This window comes from Ursus maritimus, unplaced genomic scaffold, assembly GCF_017311325.1.
Source record: "Ursus maritimus isolate PB19 unplaced genomic scaffold, ASM1731132v1 scaffold_2, whole genome shotgun sequence".
NCBI lineage: Eukaryota > Metazoa > Chordata > Mammalia > Carnivora > Ursidae > Ursus > Ursus maritimus.
In genome coordinates this window covers 34,906,000-34,933,312 of record NW_024424452.1, presented here as the reverse complement: position 1 = coordinate 34,933,312, position 27,313 = coordinate 34,906,000, and the positions used below count along the sequence as shown (strand labels likewise).

The 27,313-nt window shown below is 49.5% G+C and overlaps 1 protein-coding gene across 1 annotated transcript in view; it reads left to right on the top strand.

Moving 5' to 3' along the window:
* Nucleotides 1-27,313, top strand: part of SEC14L5 (SEC14 like lipid binding 5) — a 39,183-nt gene continuing 11,870 nt past the window's right edge. The window contains exons 1-11 of the mRNA XM_040635363.1: nucleotides 1-213; nucleotides 898-1,012; nucleotides 13,572-13,721; nucleotides 14,108-14,239; nucleotides 16,217-16,345; nucleotides 16,975-17,167; nucleotides 20,395-20,507; nucleotides 22,445-22,634; nucleotides 24,625-24,713; nucleotides 24,805-24,875; nucleotides 26,371-26,542. Coding sequence (XP_040491297.1) covers nucleotides 950-1,012; nucleotides 13,572-13,721; nucleotides 14,108-14,239; nucleotides 16,217-16,345; nucleotides 16,975-17,167; nucleotides 20,395-20,507; nucleotides 22,445-22,634; nucleotides 24,625-24,713; nucleotides 24,805-24,875; nucleotides 26,371-26,542 — 1,302 coding nt within the window. The 5' untranslated portion in view covers nucleotides 1-213; nucleotides 898-949. The remainder of the gene's footprint in view (nucleotides 214-897; nucleotides 1,013-13,571; nucleotides 13,722-14,107; nucleotides 14,240-16,216; nucleotides 16,346-16,974; nucleotides 17,168-20,394; nucleotides 20,508-22,444; nucleotides 22,635-24,624; nucleotides 24,714-24,804; nucleotides 24,876-26,370; nucleotides 26,543-27,313) is intronic.

Sequence of the window (27,313 nt, the reverse complement as noted above, 5' to 3'; positions counted from 1 at the left end):
ACTCCCGCCAGGCAGGTCTCGCTCCCGCCCTGCAGGCCCCTCCCAGGCTGGCCGGGCCCCAGGAAGAGCAAGGCAGGACGCCCCAGACTGGGCGGCCGCGGTCGGGCCTCGCCCCAGACGCTGCGCTCCGGGCCAGGCGTCCGCGGGGCGCCCCGGCGGACTCAGCTCCGTACTGCCCCCGGGGCTACGTCCCCGGAGACTCGGAGGGCGAGGGTGAGTAGGGCTGCGGGAGCCTGCGAGTGCATACGTGTGTGCGTGCATGTGCATACCTGGTACGTGCGTGGAGTTAGGTAGGAGTGAGCTCCAAGGAGCTGAGTGTATGTGCAAAGTTGCATGTGTGTGAAGGGCAGTCCCGTGTGGGAGGTGGGTCGTGCATGTGTGCCCGTGTGTGTGTGTGTGTGACAGAGACAGTGCATGTGAAATTTAGTGAAGGCTGTGTGTTTATGTCAGGGTATCTTGGAGGAAAATGGGAAGGCAGATGCAATGATACTTGGGGATCTATAGGGTCATGACGTTTTTGGCGAGCTGTGGGGTGCGTGGGTGGGTGATGAATTGTGGGAGTATAAGAGTTGCAAATGTGTGTTTCCATGTGCTTGGCAGTGAGGGGTGCTGCTGGGGGCCTTGGTGTGAAGGGGTGGGGACTAAGGAAAGTTTGGGTACTTATTGCTCTTTGAGGGATGAGTGTGATCTGGAGCAGTGGGTAATGGACAGGGCAGGTGTTTGGGGCCTGGCTCAGAGTAATTTGGTGATCACATCAGCCCCTTTGCTTTAAGGGCTGGGGAAATGTGTGGGTGGAGACTGAGGGGGCTGGGCTTGCCCCTTGCTTGGGGAAGCAGTGGGCAGGGTTCTTGTTTCAGGTGGAGGGAGCTGCTAACTTACCAGTCACCTGTCACCCAGGCTCCGTGCTCACTCCTGCTTGGGTGGCCTCTGTTGGCGCTCCTGCAAGAACATGGTGCAGAAGTACCAGTCTCCTGTCCGCATCTACAAGTACCCATTTGAGCTGGTCATGGCGGTGAGTGACCCCTGATTCTGTGTGACTTTCCCTCATTTGTAATGAGGGTGGGACACCAGGGGATGATGAAGAGTCAGAAGCGATGGGTCCTTGCTGCAGCTCTGCTGTGCTCTGGCTGTGTCCTGTTGCAAAATTACTGAATTTCTCTGAGCCTTGGTTTCTTCATTTGTGAAATGGGGGATGATTATGTGCACTTCACACGGTTGTCATGAGGAATAAAGATTTTGTATATATAGGTTATAAATATATATATTATAATATATATTATAACGTAGGGGGATTGGAGGGTGGGGGGCAGGTGTACTACACAGAGCTTGGTCCATACCAAATAGACAATAATTGGCAGCTTAATAGAAATACTTGTCCTCCATCTAAGCCTCTAGCAGCTCAAATATTCTAAGACCCTAGGACTCGTTCATTCATTCATTTAAAATAAGAAAGACACCGTCCCCACTTTCTGGGACAATCCAGAACCCTGTGGTTCTCTACCATGAAACTGAGACAAATACCTGTAAAATGGAAAACTAATACTCTTTCATTATTGCATGAGTTTAATAAGTGTAAATTTAATTTAGCATATTTAGGATTCTCAAAAATATTTGCAATTATTGCACTTTAAAACATGCCGGCTAAAGTAGCACTTAATTCTGTATTAATAAGACTAGTATCTTCCTTTCCCACTCCCCCTTCTTGCGTTCCCTCTCTCACTGGCTGTCTCTCTCTCTAATAAATAAATAAAATCTTTAAAAAAAAAAAGACTAGTAAAGTATTCACATTGATTTTACCAGAGTATGTTAAGCATATTTTGTACGCTTCCTGTTTCATAAATGAAGGCAGGACTCCCTTTACTCCCCTAGCTGTTAACAATCCCTAGGTATGGATGCATAGAGGCTTATGGGTACAGTAGGAAACAAAGGTTTTCAGATACTTATTATATGTATCTCCATTAATTTATTTGTATTTCTCAAAGGGACAGCCTTGCCCATGTTTCCTTATCTTCCATACAATCCTTGTTGGTGAAAGGGCCCCAAACCTCTGCAACTTACTGACAAAGTCATTTGCCGACTGTTTACAAAACATTATTGTCCCCAAAATAGCTGCATAACTCAACATAACTTGCATGCTGTGTGGGCACAAAAGTGTTTTTCTGCACTTAATGTCCGTCTTTGTTTCTCAGCTGAACACTTGCCCTTAGTCTGGGTCAGATGCCAGGGAAGTTTCAGATGGACTCAGCTATTCTCAGTGCATCCGAGTGACCAGCTGAGCTGGCCTTTGGTTTTTCTGTTTAACAAAACTGACTTGAGAATTGAAGCATTCCTTGCTGCAGAAGTCCACCAGCCACAAACACAAAAATGACTAAAACTGGGCTCAAGGAATTGGTTATAAAATAGCACTGAGCCAACCTTTCTAGACTGAGCTTAAAAAATTACCAAAAAAAGTTTTTTTTTCCTCTTTCATTTCAAAAATGTAACTAATCCAGTGAAGGGGTGTCTCTCTCCTTGGGCCAAATCCCCTGATGTGAATTCTGTTTCTGAAGGGTGGGATCCCAAGGACGTTTGCTTTCTTCTTTCTTGATTGTATTCTGTATTATTTGGTTCAAAACAGTGAGCTTGTATTATCTCGGTAAAATGAAGACAATGGAGGTAGCTGTGTATCCAAGGTTGGGGAGGTCTTTGGTCCCTTTGTATGTGGGGTCCCAGAAGGTGGTGGTGGGGTCTTCGCGCATAGAACACAAAGGCCATGTCTTGGACTTCAGACGGTGGTCCCTTGAGCACCGAAGTCACCACAAGACGGTGGTCCTCTGACCACTCTCTGGTCAGCCTACAGCCTGTTGTGAATGGATTCCGGGTTATCTGGGCTCTCCTCCCAGGCGGATGGTGGTGAAGAGCCAGATCCTTCAGCTGGGTCCCTGTTCCAGTTTCTCAGCTGTAAGATGGAGGATAATTAAGCCTCCTGCTCCTCTGAGAGTAGAAGTGAGGATTAAATGAAGGGACAAGGCCTAGTGCATTGTTCATGCTGGTGAAATATTGTTTAGGTTTATTGTTATTATTTATTGTTCTAACAGCTTTATTGAGCTATAACTTACACACCCAATTAAAAGGTACAAGTCAGGGGTTTTTAGTATTCATAGAGTTGTATAGTCATCACCACCGTCAGTTTTAGAACATTTTCATCGCCCCAAAAAGAAACCCTGTGCCCATTTGCTGTCCTCTCCAATCCCTACACCCTCAGCGCCTGACAACCACTAGTCTACTTTCTGTCTCTGTGCACTTGCCTGTTTTGGACGTTTCATGTAAGTGGAATCATAGAACATGTGGCCCTTGGTGATGGGCTTCTCTCACTCAGCATCATGTTTTCAAGGTTCATCCAAGGTTCCTTTTAATGGCTGAGTCATATTCCGTTGCCTGGATAGACCACATTTGTTTTCCACTCATCAGTGGATGGATGCTTTCCAATGTTGGGCTATTACGAATAACGCTGCTATGATCACTGCGGCCCAAGTTTTTGTGTGGACATACTCTTTCCGAAGAAATCCCTGCCATGAATGGTAGTGATCGTTTGTGGGTTTAGGCATATACTATTTTAAATGTTATTTAATAAACGTGTTCACAGTGCTTATGACGTCCCAGGCACTGTTCTGGGCCCCTTCAAATATTAAGTCATGTACTTCTCCTAAGCACCCCAAGAGATAGGTTCTGTGGGTAGCACCATTCTACTAGAGGAGGAAACTGAGGCATGGGAAGGATGAATGGATTGCCCGAGGCCACAAAGCAAACATGAGGCAGGTGGGGACTTAACTGCAGGCAGTTCAGCTCCAGAATTTACATTCCCAATCAGGAACTCTGTCATTTCTTAGAGCTGAGGATCTCAACTCCTTAGGGTGATATCTGGGCCCAGTGAGTGGTCTGGCTGGGATTGTTACCACCAGGACTGTGTCCTGAATGCCTGCACTCCATCAGGACCCCACAGAGGGGAGCACAGGCAGAACCCACAGACCCTGGCCTCCTGGGGGTGGGGGCAGCCGATGATGATGGAGCTCGGCAGCAGTTACCCACCAAACTCTGTGTGCCCAGCCCTTGAGGCCCGCTCAGAGGCAGGAACTTTCATGACAGCCTTGGCTGTAGTGGGAAGAAAAACTAAGGTTTACAGAGGGTACGGAGACTATCGCATAGGCAGTATATTCATTGGCTAGGGTTATGTAACAAAGCACCATGACTGGGTGGCTTAGAATGACAGAAATCTAGAGGCCAGCCATTGGAGATCAAGGTGTCAGCAGGACTGGGCTTCCTCTGAAGTGCTTTGGAAGGATCTGTTCCAGGATTCTCTCCTGGCTTCTGGTAGTTCTTGGCCTGTGGTGGCCTAACTCCTAACTTCACACGGCATATTTCCTATGTGTGTGTGCCTCTGGGCACACAAATTTCCTTTTTCATAAGGAAGGACATCAGTCATATCGGATTTATAAGTACACTCTAGTGACCTCATTTTAGCTTGATTACCTCTGTAAAGACCCTCTTTCTCAATAAGTTCACATCCTGAGGTGCCTGGGGCTAGGACTCCAACATACCTTTTCTGGGGGGACATAATTCAGCCCATTAGGCTCAGTAAATGGCATCATCAGTAAATGACAGAGATTTGAATTTAGGGAAATCTGACCCGATAGCCTGTGCTCAGAGCCAGACTTTCCAGATGCTGGCGCCGATGTTCCGTAAACACCTGTGCACCAGCGGCCACAGCAGCTTCAGGAATGATCTGGCTGCCTCTTGTCCAGGCACTGCCCCGGGATCCCAGTGGGGCTCCCAAGCCCCGTGACTTCAGCTTGTCTCAGATTCTGCAAATCCAAAGAAGGAAGATGGCTGGGAGTAGAATTTCCTTAGCAGTAGGCTTTTCACACAGAGGAAGGGTTACGGAGGTGAGAGCTGTCGTCAGCAATTAAGTGTTAAAATATTTAAAGACCTGGCCTTTTGTATTGGTAAACAGCTTGTAATTTAGCAAATGGGTTATTAATAAGGAGCAGCATCTAGAGGTAAATCCTTGCAGGTCAGGCCAGAGCAGTTACAGTTGGACCCGTTGTTATGGACATAGTTTTAACAAAGCAGCAGGGGCCTTATTTAAATGAGTTTAAATTAGTTCCCTGGAGCCCATCATCTGATCCTGTTGCTAACAGATTAAGGGAAGCGACATTTTCCATCCTGGATTGCTTACAGGGACCTGACGCGTTCTGGATTTGGGCTGGGAGAACACAGGCGATCCACTGCCCAGCAAAGTGATCTTAGGATTTCAGAAGCAAATTTTAGGTCCTCATTCATTCCTTTATGCAAATATTATTTCACACACATGTTCGTGTATGCAACCTACAGATATTTATTAAGTTTCACTGTGTGCTAAGCAGCATGCTAGGTGTAGGGGCTACAACATAGTGGATTCCTAGCCCTTTTTGAAATGCATCATGATTCCGTTCGTTTGTTTCCTTGCTTGTTTATATATGGGCCTTTCTCATTCAAGTAAGCTTCAGAAAGGTGGCGACTATGTCTATCTTGTTCTGGTTCTCCTGACACCATCCCTTCCTGCCCACACAGGGCTTGCAGTGTGTGTGTGTGTGTGTGTGTGTGTGTGTGTGTGTGTGTGTGTGTGTTTGACAGAGAAAGAGAGAGACAGGAACCAGGCAAATGCCATGTAGAATGATTCCTAATAGGGAATGCACAGGGTGCTGTAGGAACATGGGGAAGGGCCCATTGATCACCAGCCGAAGGTCTTTTAGGTCATTCAGGCTGAGCCTTGCCAAGGGCAGATGCGCCCACTGTCTGCAGAGAAGGAGGAGACCTTTCTGAAGAAATAAATGTGGCTCATTTGGGCTCCAGTGTGAATTAGAAAGTGATTGGCAGGCTCAATTTGTCTGTTCAAGGACCTTGGGAGCTTTGGAAGGCTTTAAGCATGAGTGACATGATCAGATTTAGGCTTTAAGTGGATTGGAGGGGGTTTTCCATCCCAGAAGCCAGGAGAACGTGGGGAAGCAGAGGTGACAGAGGCTGGGCACATTCCTGAGACACTTGAAAAATCTCAAATAGTGTTACCCTCCCATCAAGATCCTGACATACTGCTAAATGTCAAGATGCTCTGGGCTTGGCCTCTCTGTCTCCCAGCCCCTCCCTGAACTATCAAGGGCACCAGCTGATCCTGGAAGTTTGTGGGCACAGAGTGTGTTCAGAGGAGGAGAGTTTCCTCCAGCCTGCTCCCCACGCGTGGGTGAGGATCCAGGTTTGTGTGCAGTTGCTGGGTGGGGCGGCCAGGCTACATGTTCCACCCCGCAGTGCCGGAGAGGCCAGGCGTTCTGATGGGGTGACCTCACCAGGCAGAGACACAGTCCTGGCCTGGGCAGAGGGACATCCAAATCCGATTCTTGCAAAGAAGGGATAGAATAGGAACGAATACTACCTAGGCTCCACTAATGGCGCCCCATGCTACAGCCTCAGGACCGGGAAACTGAAAAGCAGGCAGAAGTATTCTCTGGCACCTTGTTTGGGGCTGATTGATCGGCCAAGAGGGGCGGCTGCACGCCTCTCATGACCACAGATGGGAACTACTCAGGCATTTATTCACCTGTGCCGTAGGCACCTGCAAGGACTCAGCTCTGGGGAGGTGGAGCATAAATGGCAATACACGGGCACAGGTTACCCGCTGGGCCTGCCACCGCGGACTGGCAGGTGCAGACGGAGCCCACTCATGGGGGATGGGGGTTCTGTGCTGCTCCACCTGCTCTTCCAGGCAGATCTATGTCAACGGTTCCAACTTCCTGCTTTCTTTCCCCAACACCTGCTCCTCCCTCCCTTCCTCCCCCCCTCCCTCCCTTCCTCCCTCTCTCCCTTTTTCCTTCCTTCCTTCCTTCCTTCCTTCCTTCCTTCCTTCCTTCCTCCCTCCCTCCCTCCCTCCCTCCCTCCCTTCAGCAAATATTGGCCAGGTGTCTAGAGCACCAGGTGTTGTACAAGGGCACTGGGGAATCCAGTGGCGAAGAAAACAGACATAGAGCCAGAGGTGCTGACTAGAAACAAACACACAGATACAACATTCTACTCCAAATCACAGTCGATGCTCCCAGCAGGGCTGTTAACCACACAGGAGATGGCTTACTCTTTTTTTCCAAAAACAACCAAATGTGATAAAATATACATAATGCAAAATTTCCCATCGTGACCATTTTTAGGTGTATGGTTCAGTTGAGCATTAAGCACATTCATCGTGTTGTGCAGCCCTCACCACCATCCATCCCCAGAACTCTTTCGTCTTCCCACACTGACACTGTGCCCCCATTAAACACCAACTCCCCATCCCTCCTGCCCCTCCCAGCCCCTGGCATCCACCCTTCTAGTCTCTGCCAGCGAGTCTGACTATTCCAGGGACCTCATACAAGCGGAGCCTGGCAGTACGTGTCCTTTTGAGTCTGGTGCTTTCACTGAGCGCGATGTTTTTGAGGTTTGTCCGTCCTGTAGCAGGTGTCTGGGCTGCCTTCCTTTTTATGGCTGAATCATATTCCACCGTATGGACAGGCCACATTTCGTTTATGCATGCCTCCGTCCAAGGACACTTGGGATGTTTCTACAGTTTGGCCACTGTGAATGAATCTGTACAAATATCTGTTCAAGTCCCTGTTGGTTTCCTCTTGTCCATTTAAAAATGTCTACGATGTCATGTCTGGCCCTGTGCTTAGTGCCTTAAATGTATTACCTACCTTTAATCTTTACTGTAGTCCTTACGAAGTAGGTATCACCATCATTCTATCTTTCTCTCTCTTTTTCTTTTTTTTTTTTGAGGGGACTGAGTCTCAGAGAGGTTAAGTCAAGGTCACCCAGCCGGCAAGTGGCAGAGGCAGCATCTAAACCTCATGCTTTGCTTCTGCCTGGCCACCCACACCTGAGCCTTGTCCCCTCACTGCGTCCAGGTGCCCTGGCTGCAGGGTCCTTCTGCCCCTTCGTCTCCATCTTTTGTGTCTGCGAGCCGGCTTTGACCTAGAATAGCAGCAGGTTGTCCAGCTACGGGACCCTGCAGCACACCCGTTTTTATAGATTGTATACAGCAGTCAAAAGGCTCCAGTGGTGTGTTGCCCTGGTTCTACCACAACCGCTACCCTTCATCAGCTGGGGTGACACTGCTGCCATCAGATGTTTGATGTGTCATCCCCCAAGCTCTAGCTAAGCAACTTGGCCAAAACTGGGGGGAATCCTACAGTAGAATATGATTCAACCATGAAAAGGAATGGAGCACTGACACCTGCCACAATGTGGATGAGCCTTGAAAACACGATGCTCAGTGAGAGAGGCCAGACGCAAAAGGCCACATACTGTATTGTTCCACTCCTATGGAATGTGCAGAAAAAGCAAATCTGCAGAGATGGAAGGTGAATTAGTGGTTGCCTAGGGCCGGGGTGGGGTACTAAGGGGTTGACTATAATGGGTAGGGAATTTTTTTGGGGGGTGATGACATGTTCTGGAATTAGATGGTGGTGATGGACGCACAACTTTGTGAATGTGCTAAAACCCACTGAATCGAACACTTTAAAAGTGTGCATATTAGGGGCACCTGGGTGGCTCAATCGGTTAAGTGTCTGCCTTCTGCTCGGGTCATGAGCTTAGGGTCCTGGGATCGACTCTTACATTGGGCTCCCTGCTTAACAAGGAAGGCTGCTTCTCCCTCTGCCACTCCCCCTGCTTGTGCTCTCTCTCTCTCAAGTAAATAAGCAAAATCTTAAAAAGAAAAAAGGGGGGGTGCATTTTATGGTATGAGAATTCTATCTCAATTTAAAAAAAAAAGTTGGGGGAGCTGAGAGAATCGATACTCATCTGTCCTGGGGTCTCCCAAGCTTGCAGGGGGCAGGTGCGGGTCATCCAGGAAGGCTCCTGAGGAGCGTGACAGGAGGCGTGTGCCTTGTGGGAGGTCACACGGTGCTCAGTGTCCTGAATCCCGCCTGCAGCATGGAAAGGGAAGGCAAAGTACTGGGCCAGTTTGGATCTTCTTTCCACACTCTTGGTGGAAGGTTTGGGGTAAGCGGCTTCCAGCTTTTTTTGAATTTGCATGAGGAAGAGCAGGAAGGATGGAGGGGTTGGGGGAGGAGGCAGCAGCTGTCAAGTGATTAGCAGAAATAGCTTTTCTGTACTTTATAGAATCTCACTCTTTTTTAAAATTTAAATTTATTTAACAAATGCTTATGTAGAACGAACGCTGTGCCAGGCACTGTTCTCAGCGCTTTACAAAAACGGACTCCTTTATTCCCCCTCCACACATCCCACAACTCAGCAAGGTAGCTACTTTTCTCATTCTCCCTTTAACAAATGAGTACATTAAGGAACTGAGAGTTCGATAACTCGTTCAAGGCCACACATTTGCTAAGAAGCAGAGCAGAGATTTAGACCCAAGCCCCAGAGTCCGTGCCCTTAATGAGTATGGAATGCTGTCATTCACTCACTCATCATGTAAATGCCTACTGAGTGTTGACTGTGTCCTTTTGACAAGCCCCAGGGATTTGGTGGGAGGGGGAAAACTCACTGCCAGGGGCCGATGACTTCTTGTCAGCAGTTGTGATGCACTTGTGATGCACAAATGAAGGAAACGGAAAGGGGAAACGGGTACAACCAGGTGCTCGTTGGGAATGAATTACTCTGCTTTACAGATGAGCCTAAAGGGAGAGAGCGGGACATGCCCATGCTCAAGGTTACCCAGCTGGAGGTAGGCAGGTCTGGCTAGGAGTCCAGCTGCCCATCTCCGCATGCTAAGTGTGTCACTGTGGATTTTTACAGGATGGAGGCCCAAGGGAGGCAGTCAGCGGAAGTTTCCACTGGTCTCTGCCTACCCCAGCTGTGGCCCTGCATGGGCGGGTTCTGGGCCTTGGACCAGCTTCCTTTCTGAGTGAGGAGGCTTGGGTGTCCCTCTCTAGCCACCTGGCAGAAAGGCTGTAACCGAATCCTTCTGCTACCTTGTGTTCTTGGGGGGGAGGCGGGCAAACCATGTGCTTGTTCAGCACAGAGCAGTTCAGGCCTGATTTGTGGGGACAGGAGCTCATCGGGAGTTTGCTGTAGACTGTTTGGTCCTATAAGACCCTGTGATGTGCCAAAGGCAAAGATGCCCCTGACTCACAGGTTTTAGGCCAGCAGGACTCAGCATTTCCAGATTATTGACACTTGTGATGTAGCCAAGTTCCCTGAGGAGCAGGACAGGGTGGTTCAGGGCTGGGGTCTAGGTCAGATGGGCCTGCACTCCAGCCCCAGCACTTACTGACTGTGTGATGCCTTCCCAAGCCTCAACTTGCCTATCTGTAAAATGGGGAAGTACTAGTTTCCATCTTGGGGCACTGTACAAAGAAATGATGTGGTTAATGCCCCATAAATATCGGTCTGGGCCTCACAACCCCAGGGACTCTCCAGCAGGAGATACAACACCAGGATGGGCTCTTTATTTAGGGGCCCCTGGCTTCCAGATGGGACCTGAGCTCTGACCGCTCCCTGCCCTAATGCCTGGCATAGCTCTGTCGTTGCTACTTGAGGAAGGTAGCACTTTCCCTTTCAGGGTCAGGGAAAACTATGCCAAAGCAGCCTCTGCTGCTGACCAGCTCTCCGCCCTCCACCGTTATCTGGCGGCTCCAGATGGAGCTCTTCTAACTAGAGGTTTGTTAAAACAGGAAGTCAGCCTGGTAAAGCTCAGTTGAACGCTCTGGCTCCCCAGCCTGTCATTCCCCTCCCGGGACACATTTTTTGGGGGCTTTTTGGATCATCGACAAGTTGAAATTATTTTTTTCTTTGCTTGTGGGCATTTATTAGTCCTACTGTGTGCCAAGAACCGAGACAGACACGTATGGGGTTAGTGCTACGGAAAAGCATGCAGCCCACGCCTTCGGCACGCCACATGCAAGCTAGGATATGGCTAAAGGATGTGATAAATGGTATCAAGGAAATGAATAGGCTTAAAGGACAGAATAGGGAAGGAGGCAGCCTTACAAGGGTGAAGGTGGGGGAAGATGTCCAAGGAAGAGGGACCAGCACGGATGAGTCCCTCAAGCCAGAGCATCTCCTCAACCCCCCATCCAGGTCTCTTAACCCTCTGGAAGCCCCAGTTACTCAGGCCTCCCTCCTCCTTTACTGTCAGGTAAACTGCTTAGTGGTCCAAGGAGAGGGGACACCTCATGCAAAGGCCCTGTGGTGGGAACAGATGGTAGGTGCATTAGTGTCCTGGGGCTGACATTAGAAAGACCGCAAACTGGGTGGCTTAAACAGCAGAAACTTTTTACCTCACAGTCTGAAGGCTAGAAGGCTGAAATCAAGGTGTTGGCAGGATTGGTTCCTTCTGAGGGCTTGAGGGAGAGTCTGTTCCGTGCCTTTCAACTAGTTTCTGGCGTTGCTGGTAATCTTTGGCATTCCTTGGCTTGTACAGGAATCACCCAGACCTGTGCCTTTATCTTCACATGGTGTTTTCCCTGTATGAGTGTCTGTGATCAAATTTCCCCTTTTTGTAAGGACATCAGCCATATTGGATTAGAGGTCTCCGCCCCCCTCCAGTATGACCTCATCTTAACAAATGACATTTACAAGGACCTATTTCCAGATAAGGTCACATGCACAGATACTAGGTAAGACACATGAATTTTGTTGGTGGTGGAGGGAGAGGGGTTGGTGCATAACTGAACCCATAAGAATGTGTTCCCAAAACAGCAAGGCTGGTGTGGCTGGAGCAGAGTGAAGGTGTCTGGTGGGAAAGACTGCTTGGGGCCTGGTGGGCCACAGTATGGAGTGTGGGACATGTTCCAGGCATCCAGGCCTGTTCTGAGTATGTCATTTCATCTGGGAAGCAGGAGAGACTGTAGAATAGTTAGAGGGAGTGCAGAAATTCAGGGGAGGTGTGGCCACAGGAGAGTAGGAGTTGAAGTACTAAGGGTACAGAAGGGGGAAATACTGACCACTCGGCCCTGGGGACAATGCCTGGCTGTTGCCCAGGTGCCTAGAAGAACAGGCTGACTAATGAGCAAAGCCTTCCTGAGGGAATGGGGACTGGACCACGCTGAGATTTAAATTCAGGTTTACCAGTTTTCCCTGTGTGACCTTGGGTAAGTTACTTAGCCTCTCTGTGTTCCAGTTCTTTCATTTGTCAAATGGGAATCCACCCCATTTTACAGATGAGCAAACAGAGGCTCAGAAGGCCACTCAGTGAGAAAGTAGCAGAGACATGAACTGAGCCTGTCCGATTCTGGAACATGCACCCTACATTTGGTGACAAGGGAGTACTCAGATATGGCTGGTAGGGAGCTGTCTGCCATTCTTGCAAACCTGTGTTCTGCTGTTGTTTGAGTCTCGTTGCCTAGAGAATGAAAATTCTGGTTGCTTTAAATGAGCCGGGCTCTGCATAGGTAGCCAAGCTGGTTTCATACTCTGGGAGGCAAACTTGGTAGATACCCATTTTCCAGGTGGTGAAAGAGGCTTAGAGGAGGAAAGGACTTGCCTGTGTTGGGAGGAGGTGGAGCTGGGCCTCCCACCCCCGCAGCTGGCCACCGCCACAGGATCTGCCCACTTTGCTACACAGCTCCCTCCTCAGGGGGCAGATGCTTGCTGGGGGTGCACTCTCCGCTAGGGAACAAGGGCTCCTTATTCCAACCCTGCTGTGTCTGCTGTGTCTGTACAAGGCAACCAGGCTCTCCATATGGCAGGAAGACACACTGGGCTGGCCTTGTGGGGCCTGGGGTGACACCAAGGGCACCGGGCACCGTTCCCATTTCTCCCCCCCACCCTTCTGAGCTGAGCTGGGAGGAGCCCTGAGCGATGGGGGAGGAGGTGCTGTCCTCAGATGCCGGCACTATTTTTAGAGCTGCTTTGATCCCTATTGCCTGGCACGTGGGCTGTGACAGGCGCTTGGAGCAGACCCCACTTGGATACAGTCAGCCATGGATGCGGGCTTACCCCACAGTGGCTTTGCCCTATTACTTTTACTTCTGGAACTCGGCACAGACTCCTGTCCTCCAGTCTGGATGCTTTTTATTTCTTTTACTTTTCTAACTGCCAGAGCTATGTTGAGCACACATTGCCGAGTGGACATCCTTGGCTTGTTCCTGCTCTCGGAGGGAAAGTATTCCATCTTTCAGCATTGAGTATGATATTGACTGTGATTTATCAGACTGAGGAAGTTCCCTTCTATTGTTCATTTGTTCAGTGTTTTTGTCATGAAGAGGTGTTGGATTATGTCAAGTGTTTTTTTTCTGAAAGATGCCTTCTTTTAAAATGCCCCAGGCAGGCCCACTCTTCCTTCTGAGGATGAAATCTCAAATGCAGAGCCAATGAGTGACTTGTCAAATCATTGCTCATGCACTCGTGTGTCACGACTCTGAAACAGGTGTTAAAATGATGTCTTGTTGGTAAAACAGCAGTGGTCACTGCTCTTATTTTAGGCCAGGAATACACGTTTCTGCTCTTGTAAGTGAGACAACAGCCCAGCAGCAGGAGGGAGGAGGGTTGAACTTCAGGCTCCAGTAGCAGTGGACCCCTCTAGGGCCACCAGCCCCCTTGGCACTCATTCCTGCTCTGCCCCCCAGGCCTACGAGAAGCGCTTCCCCACCTGCCCACAGATCCCTGTCTTCCTGGGCAGCGAGGTCCTGCGTGAGTCCCGCAGCCCCGACGGGGCCGTGCACGTGGTGGAGCGAAGCTGCAGGCTGCGGGTCGAGGCCCCACGGCTGCTGCGGAAGGTGGGCAGGGAGGAGTGTCCCAGGGGCTGGGGGTGGGGAAGGCCCGCGGAGGAGGGGACTGGGAGGAGTGGTGGGAGGCCTGGGGACCTGGGGGAAGGTTCAGGTGGTGGATGGAGTGTGTGTGAGTGTAGGTGCCCGGATGGCACTGGGGTTGGGGGCGGCGGGGTCTGGGTCAAGGGCTGGAATGGGAAGGACCAAGGCCTACAGGCTGACTGATGGGCTGGGGACTAGGGCCAGGGCTAGTGGGCAGGTGCCGGGGGTCTCAGGGTCTGGGGGTGGAGAAGGGATCTGGGCCAGCTGGTGAGCAGGCCCGGGGTCTCGGTGAATCCCCATGTCCTGAAGCCCCCCCCCCCCCCCCCCCCACACACACTGTTCTTCCCTTGCAGATTGCGGGCGTTGAGCATGTAGTCTTCATGCAGAGAAACGTGTTGAACTGGAGGGAGAGGACCCTCCTCATCGAAGCCCACAACGAGACCTTCGCCAGCCGCGTAGTGGTCAATGAGAACTGCAGCTACACTGTGAGCCTGCGCCCCCCACCCCCACCCCATGCATCAGCCTAGCATCCCCCTCGTCTGGCCCCAGGGCCTTGTCTGATAAGATGCAGGACACTGGCTCACGTCTCCAATCAGATACACAGCTGATACTTTTTTGTTTAAGTGTTCTCAAATACTGCTTGGGACATACTTCACAAAATATTAGTCATTGTTTATCTGAAATTCAAATGTGGCATCCTGTGTTTTGTTGGTGAAACCTGGCAACCTGCCTCCCCCTTTCTCTTCTCTCTCTCCTTTCCTTCCTCCATGAAACGCACCCTCATTTAGTTTCTTCAACTGTTTTAAAATGAGATTAATGATCGCACCTACCACATAGCTTGTGCTAAGGATTAAAGGAAATAAACTATCCAAACCCCTTAGAAGAGTGCCTGGCACATACTTAAAGCCCTGTAGGTGTGTTACCTTTTAATATAATTAAGGGTCATCATTATTGTTCTCCAGTACACACTGATGGAGCACCTACTATGTGCCAGGCACCCTGCCAGGGCACCCAGTGGTGGACGAGTTCGCCTGGCTATTGTGCTCACAAGAACTCCCATTCCAGTGGGAGACAGATAAGGAAAAAAAGTCCACATATACTTACAACTTTGTCCCAAGTGCTAAGAAGGGATCCAGCAGGCAGGATGTGGGAAGGGAAGGGGAGAGGCACTCTTAGGTAACAGTGTCCCTCAGGCCTCTCTGAGGAGGAACCGCTGAAGCTGAGAGCTGACAGGTGAGGTGAGAGGTGAGAGGGCTGGGAACAGAGTTCTGGGGTGGGAACAGCATGTGTGAAGACCCTGAAGTGGATGAGTGGAGTCTGAGGATGGGGGCTGCAAGAGCAGGGTCCTGCTGGCCCAGGGGCTGGAGTGAGGGAGGAGTCTGGAGGCCTTTGCTGGGATGCAGCCCATCTCTGCCACTTTCTTGCTGAGTGATGTTGGGCAAGTTGCTTCCCCTCCCCAGGCCACCACTTACATATCTGCCAGCGGAACCTGCTTCATCAGGTGCCGGCAGGAGCAAACGTGATAATGTAGGTAAAGCCCCCTTAGCCTGTGCTAGATCCCAAGTGGTAGTTTTCATGATGATAAGTCCAACATCCTAACTATAGTGCATTAGAGGTATTCTGGGGGGAGCCTTCTCCATAGGGGGGCATTACCTTATTCATCTGGCCGGTCCCCAGCACTTGGCATGGTGCCTAGTATACAGCAGGTATCCAGTAAATGCCCATCGTTTTTTCTTTCCACATCTCCAACTCCTCTTGGGACCTTCTAGAAACTGGGCCCAGGATGTTCAGTTCTTACCTGTAGGNAAGAGTGGGTGGCAGTGTTTTATAAATCATTTTTAGTGCAGTATTTCTCAGAGTGAGTTTGGCCAACAGCTGCCCCAGCATCACCAAGGCTGCTTGGGAAATGCAGGTTTCCAGGCCCCGCCCTGGACCCATTCGGCCCAGGCATATGCATATTTAACAGACTCCCTGGTCTTGTTTCTGCCCATGGAAGTTCGAGAAGTACTAAGCCTGGGTCTGCATAGTAGTTGTGTCAACAAAGTTTGTCCTTGCTTATATCTGTTTTTTTAATAATAAATATATATTATATATAAATATAGAACATATATAAATACTTTAAAATATTTCTAAAATATATACTAGTTAGGTATAACTTGCTTATATATAATTATATATTAAATATATTACTCATTTAAATATATCATTATATAATAGTTTTTAAGGGAGAGGCCTGCAGATACCAGACCCACTTTCTTGGGTCCCTTCATAAGAAGGCTCTTTGTTCTCTAACACTTTGCATTGTTCTCTGGGCGAGGCTGCTGCACCCCCCCCCCAGCTCCCCCCCAGGGTGCTGTCTGCTGTCTGCTCTGGCTGGGCCCACATCACGAAGAGAGCCCCAGGGGAGGGGGCATTGCATCCCCCACACTGAGACCTTGTCATCACCCCTGCCTGGCTTTCAGGTCCACCCCGAGAATGAAGAGTGGACTTGTTTTGAGCAGTCTGCCTCGCTTGACATCCGGTCCTTCTTTGGCTTTGAAAGTGCCTTGGAGAAGATTGCCATGAAGCAGTACACAGCCAACGTCAAGAGGGTAAGGGGTGGGCTCCTGTGTCAGTCACAAGGAGGAAGGTACACAAAACCCACTCTGCCACCTGACAACCCAAGTGACATGGGGCAAGATCAATCCTTAACCTTCCTTGGCTTCAGTCTTCTCATCCACAGAATGGGTATCCTCATAATGACCATAACACACAAGATAATGAGTGGAAACCACCTGGCCCATAATGGAGGTACCATAATCATTACCTTGAGGGTCCCTGATGTTTGGGGCTTGTGTAGTGAACTCTGGACAAAGGAAGGGCTTTCTGTGGGGCTTTGTCCTGGTTAAAATGGTTGCTGTGTAAAGATCTCAGACCCATCACTGAGGAGAGAAGCCTTTTCCTGTAATTCATTTTAATGATATATTTTATCCAACGTGTTATCCATAGAAAACTTATTAATGAACTATTTTACATTTTTTTGTTCTGTACAACTCTTGGAAATCCAGTTTGTATTTGACACTCACAGCACTTCTCCATTCGGACCGGCCACATTTCAACTGCTCAATAGCCACATGTCAGGGCTGGGACTGCAGCCAGGTGGGGTGACGCCCAGGCTGACGTGCTTACCCCTGCACTCCTGCCCTGGTGCTCATGTGCCGCTGATCTCTCTGGCTTCCAGGGGAAGGAGGTGATTGAGCATTACCTGAACGAGCTCATCTCCCAGGGCACCTCTCACATTCCCCGGTGGACGCCTGCCCCCGTCCGAGAGGAGGACGCCCGCTCTCAGGCTGGCCCAAGGGATCCTGGCTCCCTGGAGGCTGACAGGCCCGGCAGCGTCCCAGGCCCTGCTCCTGAGACAGTCCTTACAGAAGGTAGGTCCCTCGGGCAGAGGCCAGCTGGCCGGGTCTGTGCCCTTGGCCCCCCCAGCCACCCAGTCCCCCGAAGCCTGCTTAGGGTTTGCTCACTCTGTGGGGAAAGAATTGCTTCGGGTCCCCTTGGGAACAGGTCTGGGACTTGGAATGACTCAGCTTCCTCTCTTTCCTGCTGCTTCACCCTCTCTTCCTTCTGACCCAAGAGCCAGAACTGATTTATTTCTAAATCAGGAATTGACCTGATCTGGTGCCTCAGGGCTGCCCTTTTCTCTGTGTGGTTTTGTTTTTTTTTTTTTTTTTTACTATTTTTAATTATATGAGTAATGCATGATGATGAAAAATTCAAATTTCTCGGAAGATGTAAATTAGGAAGTAAGACTCCTTTCTTCTCCCTCGAGGCCCTAATAGTTTTGTGTTTGTATTTCCTGAGACTATCTAGGCATATATATATATATATATATATATATATATATATATATATATATATATATATATATATATATATATATATATATATATATATATATATACACACACACACGTATATACAGGTATGCATATGTGTATAACTTACGTTGAATCAATGAGAGCATATTATACGTCCTACTGGATGTTTTGATTATTTTCACTTCCTAATGTTGCTTGAACAGTTTTCTGTACCATTGCTTCTGTCTCAGCACTTTGCAGTATTTCATGGTGTGGTTGTACCATAACTTGCTAATAAACATTTATTGATTATTGATTATTTTTAGTTAACTTAGCTAATCTTCTATTGATGGACATTTAGGTTTCTGGGTTTTTTTTATTTTAATTTTTCCCCATTTAAAAAATATAGTATATCTTTCTAATTAAGGTTGTTTTTATATTTGTATGAGCATATACATAGCATACATTTTTTTTAAGATTTTATTTATTTGACAGAGAGAGCGAGAGAGCACAAGCAGGGACATCAGTAGAGGGAGAGGGAGAAGCAGGCTCCCTGCCAAACAGGGAGCTCGATGTGGGGCTCAATCCCAGGACCCTGGGATCATGACCTGAGCTGAAGGCAGATGCTCAACCATCTGAGCCACCCAGGCGCCCTGTAGCATAAAATTTTTTAAGTTGAACTGTTGGGTCAAAGGTTATATGCAGCTGAAATTTTGGCAGATTTACCAATTAGGCATGCAAAGAGGTTGTACTAGTCGATGTTCCCTCCAAAAGTGCATAGCTATGTCTATTCCTCACTTCACTCCGGCTCCCCACGAGACTATTCAATGTTTTAAACTGAGAGGTGCCTGGGTGGCTCGGTTGGTTAAGCATCTGCCTTTGACTCAGGTCATGATCCCAGGGTCCTGGGATCAAGCCCTGAGTTGGGCTCCCTGCTCAGTGGGGAGTCTGCTTCTCCCTCTCCCTTTGTCTCTCTCCCCAACCCCCTTTGCCCCGCTTGTGCACTCTCTCTCTCTCAAATAAATAAATAAAATATTTTTTAAAAAATGAACTGAAAGCAAAAAGTGACCACTGGTAGATGAATGGAGCCAAATACTATTTTCTTGTGCTTAGTGACTCTGTGTTGCTTTTTTGCAAATCTCTGTTCTTGTACTTTATTTTCCTATTTGCCCATTGATTTCTCACTGGTTTGTAAGAGCTCTTTGTACTGAAGGCAATTAGCCCTTTGTCATATTTTAGACTTTTGTTGACATGGGAAATGTCCACAATATAATGTTAAAATTAAAAAAAAAGAACCCTAGGACACAAAACTACACATATCCCATGAATTCAGTTTCAAACATATGCTTGTACTCACGATGATTCGGTCTTTCCTTTGGGGCCACTGAAGTGTAGGGCATAGGCCATGTAACCAATAATACATCTGGGGCAGTGTTTAAGAACAGAATTCATTCATTCAACAAATATTTATTCTGTACCAACTGTATATGCACTAGTTGGCTGCCGGGGTATGTGCACTCTTAAAATATTTTATAAAAATTAAAACTTCTGCCCCTTCTTGTGCATATTGTCCAGTGGTCATGCCCTGTGCCCTCCTCATTTTGCACCAGGCTTTTCCTTCCTTGTCCATCTGTGCCGTCCACCGGCAGGGCTGGTGCTCGGGATGGCTGGCGAGAGGCAGAGTCATGCCCCTTCCACCCTGCCCTGAATCACTGAGCCTTTGTGCTCAGGAGAAAGGGGCCTTCACAGCCGCATAGAGGCCGGAAGGATGCTGGTATCTCCTGCCTCCCTTGTGCTTTCTCCCTCATCCTCTCCACGCCCCCTTCCCATCTCCAGCATCTCCACTTCGGACCACTCTGAGGCTCCCCTCCCCCACCGCGAGCATCTCTCCTGCCTCTGTTTACCCAGATGCCTACTGACCTCCAGCCCTGGACTTTTTTTGTTTTAGAGGGAACCACTGGGGCCTGCTGCTGTCTGTGCACACATTCAATTTGTTTTCTTACTGTGCACACAGAGAACGAGCTGTGCCCATGGGGGCTGCTCTTTGTGGCCCACCTACCCACCGCTGTGATGCTCACATGCTGAGGTACCTCACCATGCCAGCATCTGCCACCCCAGCAGTTACGAGTGGGCATGGGGACCTCAGGTTGGAGCCCAGCCTCTAAATGTCACACATGCTGACCCCAAACAGCTCAATTGTGCAGCTGGATGGGACTGAACCCTGGGAATGATCCGTGCAGCTCCCAGGCTGTATTTTGGGGTCAAGGCTCTGTCTACAAAAAGCCTCAAACCCACAAGGGGGCTGGGAGGCAGGAAGGCAGGAAAGCAAAAGGAACTGTATCTACAGACCATCTCTTTTATGCTGGGTGCACCGCATGCCTTCACTTGCTACTTAACCTCTCTTGGCCTCAGTTTTGTCTTCCAAGAAGTTGGGACAGTAGTGTGCCCGCCTCACAGGGGTGTTGGAACAGTTCACTGAGATGATGCTTGACTAGAAACAATGAGCACATATTGTTAATAATCTTCAGAGGGCAGGACAGCTGCAGGGTCAAAGGACGTGTCACTTGCCACAGTGAGATCCAGGCTGGCCCCACCATGAGTTTTCAGAACCACCTTGGAAATGGGTTGGCAAGACCAGAGGACGTGGAACCCACGTGGCTGTTCTTCGGTGAAAGGGCCACTGTACTCGATGTTTCAGATCCAAGGCGGCCAGTAAGGCGAGCGTTCCAGAAAGGGTAGACCACGTGGAGAAGGGAGTGGCATTGCCTTCTGGTCCTGAACTCCCCCATCTTCTCCTGCAGGGGACAAGCTGGATGCAGACTACATTGAGAGGTACCTGGGCCATCTCACGCCCGTGCAGGAGAGCTGCCTGATCCAGCTTCGGCACTGGCTGCAGGAGACCCACAAAGGCAAGGTGGGTGCAGAGCTGGGGTCTACCAGGGCATGTTCAATGACAGCTACTCACTTCAGGCACTGGGGGAGGACAGGCCAGGTAAATACGCTGGAAACTTATATTTTGCCTTTCTTTTTTCTTTTTTAATTTCACTTCAATTTAATTAATATATACTGTATTATTAGTTTCCGAGGTAGAATTCGGTGACTCATCAGTTGCATACAACAGCCAGTGCTCATTATTTTAAGCGCCCTCCTTAATGCCCATCACCCAATTATCCCATCCCCCCACCCACCTCCCCTGTTTTGCCTTCTTTTTGTTATGTATTGTCTCATGCATCTATAACGCATGCTGTGCATACCACTGACCGCTGACATTTGAGGCTGGACAGTTCTTTACGGGCTGGGGCTGTCCTGCGCCCGGCATGGGTGCTGAGCAGCGTCCTGGCCTCCATCAGCAGATGCTAGGAGCTCTTCTCCCCAAGTTGTAAGAACCAAAAATGGCTCCAGACGCTAAGCCCCATCACATGAATGTCCATCGTGCATGTAGGTCCCAAGCATGGACTTGACCTTCAGCTTTGTTGACTAAGACTTTGAGCCCTCCCTTCCTTTCCGTCCTCTCCCCACGCTGGGGTTGGGGGCAGACAAGGGAGTTACTTTCACGTTGGGCTGTGCTTTAACCTGTCTGCCCCTGTTTTCTCATCTGTGAAAGGGGGATAATGCTGGCATATGCCATCTGGACTGAATTACAAGGGACAATGCACGTGAAGTGTCTAGAGTCGTGTGTCTGGTTCAGGATGAGCACTGATGGAAGGGGAGCTTTCGCTGGGGCTGAATTTCCCCTGCCTGTTGATACCTGCCTAAGGGAAGGAAGGAGAGCTGGCAGGTTCTTAGCTTGTCACCTCGGCATATTAGTTAGACTCTGAGTTCTGTGTGGTAGGAATGCAGCTTGAGTCGAGGCAAAAAATAAGGAGAGGAGTACTTATTGGCTCACATAACTGTTGAGCGGGGTGTATTAATTTTCTAGGGCTGCTGAAAGAAAATGCTACAAACTGAGTGGCTCAAAACAACAGAAACTTAGTCTCACAGTTCCAGAGGCCAGAAGTCTGAAGTCAAGGTGTGGGCAGGTTGGGTACTTCTGAAGGCTCTCAGGGAAGATCTGTGCCAGGCCTCCTCCCTCCTGGCTTCTGGCGGCTGCCACCAATCCTTGGCTTGTAGAAGCGGCGCTCCAGTCTCTGCCTCCATCATCATCTCGTGGGCTTCATCTCCCTGTGTGTCCTGTGTCCGTGTCCCAATTCCCCTCCTGGAGTAGGGCCCACCTACTCCAGTGTGACCTCATTTTAGCTAATTATATCAGTATAGACTCATTTACAAATAAGGTACCATGCTAAGGTTTTGGGTGGACAAGCATTTTGAAGGGATATCATTCAGCCTCGCACGGGGGCCATGCAACCTGTCTCGAACCAGGACTCACATGCGGCCAGGACCCCTGAGCTCTTGTATCTGTTTACTTCTGCTTCATCCCCGTCAGACTTACTTTCCTGTTGAGCTTGGAGCTGTGGCTGCCCGTGGCTTGCAGGCTCACCTTTGCCACTGCAGAGAAAGGAGTTCATGACCCGTTCTTCTGATTTAAATTGCCCACGTGCTCTGATTGGGTTGTGCCACCCCTGAGGCCATGGGAGTGGAGTGCTGATGGGCAACACCAGCTAAAACCAGGATTGGTGCTGGGGAGTGGGGAAGAAAAGCAGCTCCCCCAAAGAAAAGAGGTACATGGAGGAACGTCAGGCAGCCAGAACTCACAGATTTTCCCCACAGCTCACCCCTAGACTATGTCATGGTTAAGCGTACGGTCCTTTTCCCAGCTAAGTATTTTGCAGATAAGGCAGGAAACTCATTCTCCATAATTTTGTCCACTGGGTTAGGAATACCATTCCACGGGCTTTCTCCTTCTTTCCTCAGATTCCCAAAGATGAGCACATCCTCCGGTTCCTGCGGGCTCGTGACTTCCACCTGGACAAGGCCCGGGAGATGCTGTGCCAGTCCTTGAGCTGGAGAAAGCAGCACCAGGTGGATCTCCTCCTTCAGACGTGGCAACCCCCTGCCCTCCTGGAGGAATTCTATGCAGGGGGCTGGCACTACCAGGACATAGGTGTGTCCCTTTACCTACGTAATGCAGAGCATACACTTTGGTCACTGCCAAAGGTGCTTTGAAGGCCACTCTTCATGTTGGCATCTTATTATTTTTCCTTTTGACTCTTCTGGACACCTGGATATGCCCTTGGGGTTCACCCAGCCATGAGGAAAGTAGGGCTGGAATCGACATTTGGGCTCGAAGCAACATTTCTCACTCAGTGGCAGCGTTAGCCCAGCCTTGCTTCTGATCTTTGGGACCCCACACATGATGGCTACATGAGTACGCATTAGTGCCCTGAGGCTGCCATAGCAAATCACCACAAAATGGGTGGCTTAAGGCCATAGAGATGTGTCTTCTCATCGCTCTGGAGGCAGAAGCCCAAACTCAAGGTGTGGGCAGGGCCATGTTCCCTGCAACGTCTCTAGGGGAGCATCTCTCCCTGCATCCTCCAGCTCCTGGGGGCTCCAGGCGTTCCGTGGCTTGTGGTCATGTCACCCCAATCTCTGCCTGTCTTTACATGACTTCCCTCTGGGTGTCTCTCTGTGTCCTCTCCTCTTCTTATAAAGACACCAGGTCATTGGATTTAGGGGCCACCCTGATCCAGTAGGATTTTATCTGGAGGTCCTTCACTAATTCCATCTGCAGTCTATTTCCAAATAAGGTCACATTCAGAGGTTCTGGGTGCACGTGAATTTTTGGAGGACACTAGTTAACCCACAACGAATAACTTCTCTCGGTTTCTTAAGCAGCCCCTGACGCCAGTGCCCATTATGCTTTTCAATGCCCTTTATGTAAAAACTCATATATACTGATTAGGGTGAGTGCTTGACTCTCCTGAAGAACCGGTTGGAGCACATTAATAACAGTCAATCCTCATTATTCATGGATTCCATATTTGTGAATTTGCCCACTCACCAAAATTTATTTGTAACCCCCAAATCAATACTGGGGGTGCTCTGCGGTCAGTTATGACCATGGGCAGAGTGGCAAAAAAATCAGTTGTCTGACCTGCGTGTCCCCAGGATGTCCTTCTGCTCTTGCTTCGGCTCTCATATTGTTAACAAGAGTCCTTTTTAAAGTCCACCTCATACTACTTTTTTTTTTTTTTTGCAATTTTGTGCCGTGTGTGTGTGTGTGTGTGTGTGTGTGTGTGTGTGATTTTTGCTGTTTAAAACAGCCCCCAGGCAAAGTGCACAAGTGCTGGCTAGTGTTCTGGAGCACAAGCAGGCTGCGATGTGCCTCACAGAGAAAATGTGTGTGTGATAAACTTCGTCCAGGTTTGAGTGTGGTGCTGCTGGCCGTGAGTTTGATGTTGATGAATCAACAACATAGCCCCCAAAAAGTGCCTTAATGACATGGCCTCTAAGGCTAGTGCACCTGAATTCAAGAAATTCAGGACAAGGTTACGTATCGACCAGTTAACAAAAATGTTATGTCTAGAGGTTCCCAGGGACCTCACCCCATAGTTTTCGGGGAAGTGATGCTTCACTGTTCCCTAAGTCAGTGTTCAAGGTGACTTTAGAAAACATCACTACCATGATAACAAGAATTGAGTGTATTCGTATTTACTTCCTTATTTTTCCTATTCACTTTGGGTTTCCTATTCACTTAAAGCTAAGAATCAACATTTTCCACTCTCTCCATATTCCTTCCTTACATGGTTTGTCCCTCCTTTTTAAAAAACCTTTAAAATAAGTGTTTAATTTTAGGACAGGTTTTCAGAAAAGTTGCTGAGGTCATAGAGAGAGTTGCCGCATCCCCTCACCCAGTTTCCTGTATGATGTAAATCCGTCTCTTTGACACGTGGACACTTTGCTTCTTCCACCATAACTAGTGTCAACCCCTCTTGGGAGCAGGCAGAGCGTTTGCAAATAAATGGACAGGAGGGGCAGGCTGAGTCACAGCCTGGCACAGCCTTCTCTGAGGAGAAGTTTGGGCCTGCCTTCTCACCAGCACCCCTGAAATAATGTCCCTTCTCTTTGCTCGGCCTGCCTCGCCTACAAAGACGGCCGCCCCCTCTATATCCTGCGCCTGGGCCACATGGACACCAAAGGTTTGATGAAGGCCGTGGGGGAGGAGGCGCTGCTGAAGCACGTGAGTCGGGGTCCCCACTCCCTGGATCCTGGGGTTGCCTGTGGGTGGAGCAGCCAAGTGAACGTTTGCCAGCACATTCTCTACTTTCCAGGTTCTTTCCGTCAACGAGGAAGGACAGAAGAGATGTGAAGGGAACACAAAGCAGTTTGGCCGTCCCATCAGGCAAGAACCCCTGCCAGGAGCAAATTCCCCCAAAATAGTAAAAACAGCAAAGGTTCATTGGGCATAGATGCTGGGCCAGGAAGCATGCTAGGTACTTTACAGAAATGTCCTCTCTTAATTCTTACAACGATCCTGTGAGGCAGGGACTGTTATAGTCCCTGTTCTTTGTGGAGGGGGAAACTGAGGCTCAGAGGGGCAATGCTCATCCAAGATTGTTGCTAAGTGGGTAAGTGGCAGAGCTGAGATTTGAACCTGGTCCTGTCTGCTTTGGGCTCAAGGACATGAACCCCTGTGCCACATCACCCCCTGGACCTTACTTTGTGAGGCCAGCTCTGCCCGCCCTCAAGTGCCACCTTGACTCTGTCTCCCAGGCAGGGGTCACGGCACATCCAGTAAACCCCGTCCCTCTCTGACTTCCCCAAATTCCTCTGCCTGAACTCAGTTTCCCACATGACTACTTACAGTGGCACTGAACCTTTCTGAACTGTAGCTTGCTCATCTGTAACGTGGGAATAATATCACCAGTCCCAGCGTTTCTTTATGCATCATCAAAAACAACGACCGTTGAGGGATAACGCAAATGCATGTGGAACACTCACTCTGCAGTAGGTGCTCTCCGAAGCACCTGATTTGTGTTGCCCTTATTACAGCCCGGGGGAAGGGGCAGGCAGCACCTGCCACTGTGGCTTTTTATCCTGAAGTAGCCTGATTTTGGGGAAAATTAAGTCCCTTTGTTGTTTGGGGCTTTCCTGAGGAGACATACATTGGTTGGGGTGGGGAACTGCTCAGTCAGGGTTCTGATCAGAAGTGGAATTCACCTGAGATGGCTCAGATGACAGGGTGTCACGAGGGACTCCTTGCAGTGGTGTGGGCTGGATGAAGGGAACAAAGGCAGGATGGAGAGGCTCCTGAGAACTAGCTGCTGCAGTAAAACAGTCATTTCCCTAATGAGTTAGTACCAATGAAATGGAGGCCCAGAGAGGTTAAGGAACTTGGCCAAGGCCACACAGCAGACAGCAAAGCTGGGATTTGAATCCGGGCTCTGGAGCATGTGCTCTTAGCAGTCAGCACCTTTTCAACAATTGGTAGCAATAACTGGCTTTTACTGCGTGCGTGCTATGGCCTGTCCCTGCAGAAAGCTTTACACATACCATCTCATTTAATCCTAACAACCGCTTGAGATGGGGACTCTTACTGTCACTGCCACTGTCTTGATGAGGAAGTTGCCCACATCACACAGCTCTCAGGGGTGGAGGTGACACCTGAATTCAGGTGCCTAGCCTCAGAGGTCTGAACCTCCTCACCACATGGCCTCCCCAGCCGAGGGTCAGGGGTGATAGGATCCACGAGAGTGTCCTGCCCCTCTACTCCCAGCCCTGCCTTCCTGAGCCTTTCCATCCATTCCTGTCTGCCAGCCCCCGAGGCCCCCTGAGGGTGTCAGGGGTCCTGGGAGGTGGCAGAGCAAGGTGGAGTGAGCAGTGCATGTTTTCTGAAGCTCCTGGACCTGCCTGGTGGACCTGGAGGGTCTCAACATGCGTCACCTATGGCGACCGGGGGTGAAGGCCCTGCTGCGGATGATTGAGGTGGTGGAGGACAATTACCCCGAGACTCTGGGCCGGCTGCTCATTGTGCGAGCCCCTCGTGTCTTCCCTGTGCTCTGGACGCTGGTGAGAGCGGGCGCCTGGGCCAGGCCCCTGCCCGGTGGAGACGGCTGAGAAGGGAGGGGGGGTTTCCTCGGCCTGTTTGTTCCGTGTCGTTTCTTCTAAGTCACAGCTTTATTGAGATAGAACTCATTTACCTTAAGGTTCACTCTCTCAAAGTGAAGAATTTGGTCGTTTTTAGTAGATTCACAGAGCTGTGCAACCATCCCACCATCTAGTTCCAGAACATGATCAGCACCCCAAAAGGAAGCCCCGTAGCCATCAGCAGCCCCCATCCTCCCCGCTCCCCAGCTCCTGGCAGCCGTCAATCTATTTTCTGTCTCTATGGATTTGCCTATTTGAGATATTTCATGTAAGTGGGATCATACGAGGCTTTTTGCATCTGATTACTCTCATGGAGTGTAATGATTTCAGATCCATCCATGGTGTAGCACAGATCAGTACTTCATTCCTTTATATATCTGAATACGATTCCACTGTATGGATAGACCATGATTTATGTATCTGTTGTCCTGCTTTGTCGATACTAGAGTCACACTCAGGACTGTACAGTGTTCCCGGGGCTCCTGGGAGTCGGCTCCGAGGAGTGTTGGGATCCTGTGCTGTAGGGATTTTAAAACTTTTTGCCCAAGACCCAGAGTAAGAAATACACATTATGTTGCAACCCAACACATACACACACGTGCGTGCTCACACACACACACGCACACACTGAAACAGATCCACAAGTGATGGTGACCTTAACTCCATACAATACCCCTCTTCGCTCTTCTATTT